The 7,334-nt window shown below is 39.8% G+C and overlaps 1 protein-coding gene across 1 annotated transcript; it reads right to left on the reverse strand.

The window, feature by feature from the left end:
• Positions 1-528: 528 nt before the first annotated feature.
• zc3hc1 (zinc finger, C3HC-type containing 1) lies at positions 529-5,628 on the reverse strand. The gene is made up of 10 exons (XM_044342664.1): positions 5,426-5,628; positions 4,708-4,810; positions 4,332-4,482; positions 4,129-4,212; positions 3,871-3,998; positions 3,499-3,638; positions 2,937-3,207; positions 2,569-2,772; positions 1,639-1,851; positions 529-1,472 (listed from the first exon to the last, which is right to left on the reverse strand). The coding sequence occupies exons 1-10, from the start codon at positions 5,557-5,559 to the stop codon at positions 1,398-1,400; spliced, it is 1,503 nt and encodes a 500-aa protein (XP_044198599.1). The 5' UTR covers positions 5,560-5,628; the 3' UTR covers positions 529-1,397.
• Positions 5,629-7,334: the final 1,706 nt, after the last annotated feature.

Raw genomic sequence — 7,334 nt, forward strand, 5'->3', positions numbered from 1 at the left:
TTAATGTTTGTAATTTAGAAGATAATCCTCACTAGTATACTGGCTCTGTCTTGATGTTTGGATATATACCTCAAAATGTCTGGCCACAGCTGGAAACAATTTAAAGGTTATCTCAGTCATGCAGGCAGAGACATTTTGCCACATGTACATCATTGATGTCATCATCTCTTTTTGGGGAGAACAAGAATTTCTTGCTGTTACATGGCTAAATAATAAGTCTTGGAAATATACAGTATTACAGGATCTATTTTGGGCCAAATCAAGTTTTCACCATTGCTCCAAGGACAACCTCATACAGTACCTGTTTTTTTTCATGTGTCCTCACTAATGATCAAGTCATAAGGCTACCTTCAATGTTGAAACATAAAAACAAGAGTCAGAATCAGCGTGTAAGCTGCAACAGTGGGTAATAAAACATTTATAAAAGCCATGCCTCTGACTATATTTTCAATACAATAATCTCATTCATATCCAATTCATCTTTTTTTATTTCTTATTTAAAATATGTCAAGGGAACAACATGCAATGTCAAAGAAACTTTCAGAAGAGTATTTTATTAAACCCCCTAAGGAAATTCTACAGAGATAAAAGCACATGCAGGATAGTGAGGACTGCATCAGCAATGAGATGTCACAGGAAGGCAGAAAGGAAGTACAGGCAATCCTGAAATCTAATTGAAAACATGTTTGAAGTTCATGGCACATGGTTCTATCTGCCTGCATTAATCAGGATTTCAGCACTGACTAAATGAAAACAAACATTTCACTACTCCAAAAGGAATAGGTTCTTTTCAAAGAGAACTCATAACCACATTGCTTTTTAAGCAATAAAGTGAACATACAAAAAAAGGACTTCCTCACAGTTTGTTAATTTGAGGTTAATGTTTACCACTCCAAATGACTCAACATACATTGAAGGTAAACACTGCCTTTCCAGTGTCAAGCCATTTGGCCCTTTCTCACGATCACGGATTCCTTGTTTCGTTTTCCACAGAAATCCCGACCATCATGATGCCATGAAGGACTACCAAAGCAGAACTTCATGTGAGGTTAATAGAAGATACCTTGCTTGTGGCCAATTTATACACCGAGATGTATTCTATATCATGACACGTGATGCAAGGCCTTAAAAGTTGCACATCCCAATATTCATGTAGCACAATTCAAATGTTTTAAAGCCACACAGGCATCCTTCACATATTTCACTGTTCACAGAGAAGACACTCATCCATTTGTCTAAAGACAATCAAATTTTCCTCCAGAGACAACTTTAAGGGATGGCACACACATTGATATGATAGGACACTCCTGTCACTGGTACTACAAACTCTGTACCACAAAAAGAGGGCAGGTCAGTTCCTCAATCCAGTGTTGTGATGCTGTTTGGATGGAAACAATCTACTGAGATGGAGAGGAGGATACCTGCCACTGACGGAATATAGCAAACACCCTTTTAGACTTGTCACGAGGGCCCTGGGAGGAAAGAGAGAATAGAGAGAAATGTCAAATATTGTTTAAAGTAAAGCCACAAGCTGTAGGACCAACAAAACTGAAATTAGAATAAGCTTTAGTGTATTTGAATGAGCGGAAGTCTCTCTCAAAATGTATTGTTACACATCACTTTCAAATTAGGACTTGCCTGTACTGGACTGTCTCCCATTGTATTGGAGTTCTTCTTCATGGGCATGAGGAGGTTGAGAGCAGCCTTCCAGCCCTGCTGATGAAGCGCAGAGACCCCACCTAAAAAGGGTACGGCCCCTGGATCCAAGTTTTCCTTTCCCACAGTGATCCAGGGACACCAGTCTCTGTGCTGAGCGAGGGGGTCAAATGCATTCTTGTGCAGAAGCCCATCCTGAAACAGAGAAGTAGGTACAAAATGTTAAACCAATACATAATGCAAAACTCAGTTTGGGATGTGAATTCAGTTTACACACCCATGTTTTAAATTTGGGCTGCATGATTCTGGATAAAATATGAAATCCAATTTTTCCTAACTATTCTTCAATTACGGATGTTTGTGTGGTCAGTGGGCACAAATTTTCTGGTAGTTTTGGTGAACTCCATAGCTTCGTATTGTAATTTGTGATGCTGTTTCAGGTGGTTGCAATAGAATATGGGCCTGTCGGCACACTTTTGGATGCATATTTTCCCATCCACAACAACACTGGCAGGGTTTCCTTGATCACAACTTCTTTATTTCGTGTTTCTGTTGTTCTTCTGAAGCTTGTCCCTTTTACTTCAGCCTCTCTCTCACATGTTAGATTAGCTTTCGTTTCTTTCTCCTCTATCTAACCTTCTGCAACTACAGCAGAATCTGTCAGGTAAGAAGGAAGTTGAATAGAGGCATGATTCAAATTGTGATTTTAATACAATGAGTGAACATTTGCATTCAAATGTTCAAATTATATGTATTACTCTCAAGATGCCGCTTTAATGATTAGGCAATGCTTCGCACAAGTCATGAATGTGAACTGGGAAGATGAGATCATTAACTTTCACACTTGAGTTCCCAGTCTTAGTAGAATTGTGAAAATCAAGGTGTGAAATGAGAAGTAATGTTAGTTCTTACAGGACCACCAGCTGATGAGAGGCACAGGCGTTTGGGAGGGTGATGCAGGTTTGCAGCCCCATCACCACCAGAATTATCCCCGTGCCCTCGACTGCGGGTTGCAGGCCTCTTGCCCCTGCTCAAAGGACTAGGCAGATCTTCACTAGGGCTGGGTGAGTCTCTGCTTCGGGCACGCAGGGCCACAAGGGAGGTGGTGCCATCACCCTGTAACACATACCAGAACTTGGTGAAAAATCAGCCTAGCATGTTTTGAAGAGTTCATTTGCCATCGTTATACACAAAGTAAAGACATTCCGGTTAAAATTCTATACATGCACATATTAACATGTCTCTGTTAGTTTGAAATTCTATTTTTGCTTAAAGCTTGCCTGGTCAGAGCGAGTGGAGTCCTGGCTCCTGAGCTTCATGCGACATGGAGTTGTAGCGGGGGTGGGTGACGCAGACGTAGAATGATCCCCTTGGCCCTCCTGTGGCACAGCTGAAGCCGGACCTGTTACTTGAGTAGAGGGGCTTACAGTGTTTGGTGAGCCATCACCTTCACCTCCTGCTCCCTCCATCTGGTGGAAATTCCACAGGCCCACTTTGCGCATACAATAGGAGCAGGTGAGGATGGGCAGGTTCATGGCGTGCAGAGCTGGGCTAAGATAAAGAAATCCATGGTTCAGACATCTTGATCAGGTAGGAATGCTAATATGTTTTATGGCATGTTTCTCTCAGCGTCTATATTGCCTCCCTGTCCTTTCATTCAGTTTTTTCTTCCATACAGATAGTTAATCATTGAAGATACATTTGACATTGTGAATTAGCTTCTGTGTGTATGCTTACCCTAGTTTATGGCAACATCAATTTGTGTCTGCTGGAAAATGTGACATTAAGGCATTGTGTTGTATTTGAGAGGTCAAATGCAACAAAACAGGAGTTTCACCTCACCTTGCAGCCCAGCCACAGAGAGAGACTATGCATGCCGCCACCTGCACAGCCAAAGGCTCGGAACATGGAGTCCCTCCCTTTCTTTTTTGTTCTTCTTCGATCAGCTGCAGTATGACACTGATAACATCCTCAGTCAAAGACTGCAAGGAAACAGTGGACATTAATTACACATGCACAACTATGAATGCAAGGTCTTTTAAAAGTACATAAAGTTCATGTTTTTATACAATGAATCTGACAACCATTTTCATAATCTCCTGGATGCATTCTTGTAAACCCTCCCTTACTGCAATATTAACTGTATCCGTAATGTTCAAGAGGGCAGTTTTGTCGTATCCACAAGACTAGGCTAAGACTGTTAACATTCCTCACCATGGATTTCAGATGCTCAGGCTTCATGGCTGGCAGCTGCTGTGCAAGGAGACAGGCGCTCTGATAGCGCTCTAAGAAGGCAGTGAGAAGTGCTGATGGCTCACAGGCTGGAACCAGCCAGAACCGCTCTGAAATGATAGCAACATCTATGTGACTTCCATGTGCGGAGTTAAAATCTTAATACACCAGAAATAGCATTTCGATATTAAAGATCATTTTTGTTAATATACTCATACTATATAAAAATGATGGTCTTACCTGGACATGGAAAGTCAGGCCAAGGACAAAATTTCTCATGCTGTGTCTGAAGCTGCCTCGATATCTCTGCAATGCGGGATTCATCTATTCGAAAGAGGACATGTGTGACCTTTCAGTTTGGCAACGTCAGCATGACTTTGCCAAATTGAAATTTATTCTTGCTTTTATAGTGGGTTTTTAAGTTTCCCCAAAGTTTAACTCACATTTTTCAAAGTCTAAAGTTGGTTGTAGTGATGCACAAAGGAAGGCCTGGCAGCTGGAGCACTTGAGCATGTCGCAGCCAACGTTGATCCAGCCGTATCTGGCACACATCAGAGGGGACAATACTCGGGGCTTGCCTGCCCATTTCAAACAGTGTTACGCTAAGGAAAAATTCACTCAGACACAAAACAATACAATCCCATTCATTCTTTCAGGATGAAAGTGGATATGCATGCACATCCCCCACATTATTCATTTAAGTTTCATCATACATCAAATACCAAGATCTTCACAAGCAATGTCTTCACAGATCAACCAGATTAGGGATTATAGGGTTGTAATATAAAAATGTACTAGGTTAAAACAAGTGAAGGATATTGAATATGATTCCACTCTTGAGAAAAAGGCTTCTTTGTTGGTTGCCTCGCAAGGTGCTTGAGTGTTGCTTTTTACCTCCAGAACATTCAAATCTCCTTTTCCACTGAAATTGATATACAACAAAAACACACAATCAGTTTCCACAGTTTGCCGGATTGTTTTAATAATAAAACTATGCAATTGATTCAACTGATATGTTTTATGAGATTCTTAACCTCCCCCACCCACGAAATAAACTTGCACAGCTAGACTGGAGTACTTGGTGCACTTTTTGTGTGCAGGCCTGCAAACTTTAATTGATCAAGTGATCAGGAATAATGATTCTATCCCCCGACTGAATAAAACATGGGTAACAAATGAGAGAAAAAAATGGAAAGCTGCTTCAAGTCTTCCTTTCTTGGAGAATAATAGAACACTAACGCAGTGGCATGCTACCGTCAAACTTTGGGTCCCCACCCCCCTTATCTCTAACAGTGCACAGAGGCGATAACATAATGCGAAACCTGTACGATAAACGGACAAAATAAAATTTCAATGGTATGCAAACTCCCGTTCCTGGCCCACATGCTCCCGAATCTGTGGAGACATGTCCCTCTGACTGAAGGCGGCTAAAGTAGCAGAGCTGCCAGGCTAATGGCTAACCAAACTAGCTCGTGTCAACTTGCTCTTCGGCCCCTTTAAATCAAACAGATCGAGCGCGATTGTTCAAAAAATGCACCTGTTGGGTCTGATGCCTGTCGATGAGACTCCCTCGTTGAGAATTTCGCGAACTTTCTCTGGAGATGCAAGAGAAGACTTTTGTTGATTGGAGTTGCCGTGACGATCCCCACGACTGCCGCCGAGAGTCGCCATGATCGGCTCTGAGGTTCCCCCGGAAAATAGACCCTGAAATCTATCGTTCCGTTTTGTAACACACCCCCGACCAGTTACTTAACCGGGCTGGTTCTACTTCAGCAACTTCACTGAAAATTTTCCAGCTGTTCTGACAATTAAAAGCGACTCATTATATCTGGAAGGGCGTGCCTGTCAAAATTTAATACTAGTAGTCAATGTCCTTAACAGGAACGCCTATCAGATAATTCATTAATGAATGATATCAGAACAGACAGTAACTGGTATAAAATGCTTATAATAAGGCAGCATTTTTTTAAAAAAAAATGTTGATATCTTTTTTTCATTTGACAGAATGCCTTACCTCGTGTAAAGCACATTTTTAATAAGCTGTTGGCCATTTTGAAGGCTTTTCATCTCTCACAATGAACTACCTCACTTGACAGGATGACCTGCTTTATTTTTAGCCAGTCTACAATTACTGGGTGAATTGCCATGGAATTTTGTACAGACATTTGTGGCCTCCAAAAGATGAATCCTACTGACTTTGGTGATCTGATGCCACAAGCAGGTCAAATTAGTAAAATAAGCCTATCTGCCAGATGGACATTCATGGTTCCCAGATGATGGATCATGATGACTTTAGTGACCCTCTGACTTTTCCTCTAGCACACACCATGGTAGGAGTTCACATTTATGATTTTTAGTGAAATGTCTCAACAATATCGGATGAAATTTGGTGCACACATTCATGCCCCCCTCAGTATGAATTGTAATCACCAGTGGAGTAAAAAGTACAATTTTCCCCTTAAATGTGGAGTAGACATATAAAGCAGCATGAAAAGAAATACCCAGTACAAGTAGGCCTATTTTAAAATTGAACTTAAGTGCAGTACTTAGACATACTGATCAAGGTGGGATCAACCTTTTAGAAACCCTCGAGCTGTGGATCCCTATAGACCTGGGGTCCCAAACAGTAAAGACTCCAAACTGGAAAAAAAATAAATAAAAATTTTGGATTCAAGATTCAAGATGTTTATTGTCACTCTGGTTATACAAGTACAGTCGTGTGAAACTCTTTGGCTGGGAGTCTCCATTACAATAAAAACAGTAAATAAATATATATAAAAAGACAAATAAAATAACAAAATATAAAAAGCTATAAAATATATGAATATATATATTTTTGAAAAGTATGTATATATATACATATATTTTAAAAAATATATAGCCTATATGAAAAGATGGCAGTTATTGCACAAAAAGTTGAAAATACAACATAAGGCAGCGACAGCATGAAAAGTAGATTAAATTGATTATAATAAAATTTGTTGTGCCTTTTGTTTACAGAGATGGTGCATAAAAATTCCCACATAAACTGAAGAAAATAAATAAACTGGGGGCCTTGTGAATATGATCTTTGCCTAGAAGACAAAGTTTAATGATGTTAAAATGTTTAAAAATGTTGTAACCACCAGTATGAAAAGATAAGATTTAAAACCATGTGCTGAGCAAAAATAATTTTGTTGCAGTTATGAGTTAGGGGCAATAAAGTAGGTAATTTTTTAAATAAGGCGGCTTATTTTTAAATAAACTGAGTCAATTTTGGTAGTTTTTATCATGTTTTTTGTGACGTCTATTTAACCACATGAATCATCTTTGGAGATCACATTTTGTCAGAAAAAAACAAAACAACAACAAAACAACAACAACAAAAAAAGACTGTTGTTGTTTTTGATTGACTGACAAACGAAGTCCCGCCCCTATTTCTAATGACGCAATATCCGCACAACAAG

The sequence above is a fragment of the Thunnus albacares genome, chromosome 23 (assembly GCF_914725855.1).
Source record: "Thunnus albacares chromosome 23, fThuAlb1.1, whole genome shotgun sequence".
NCBI lineage: Eukaryota > Metazoa > Chordata > Actinopteri > Scombriformes > Scombridae > Thunnus > Thunnus albacares.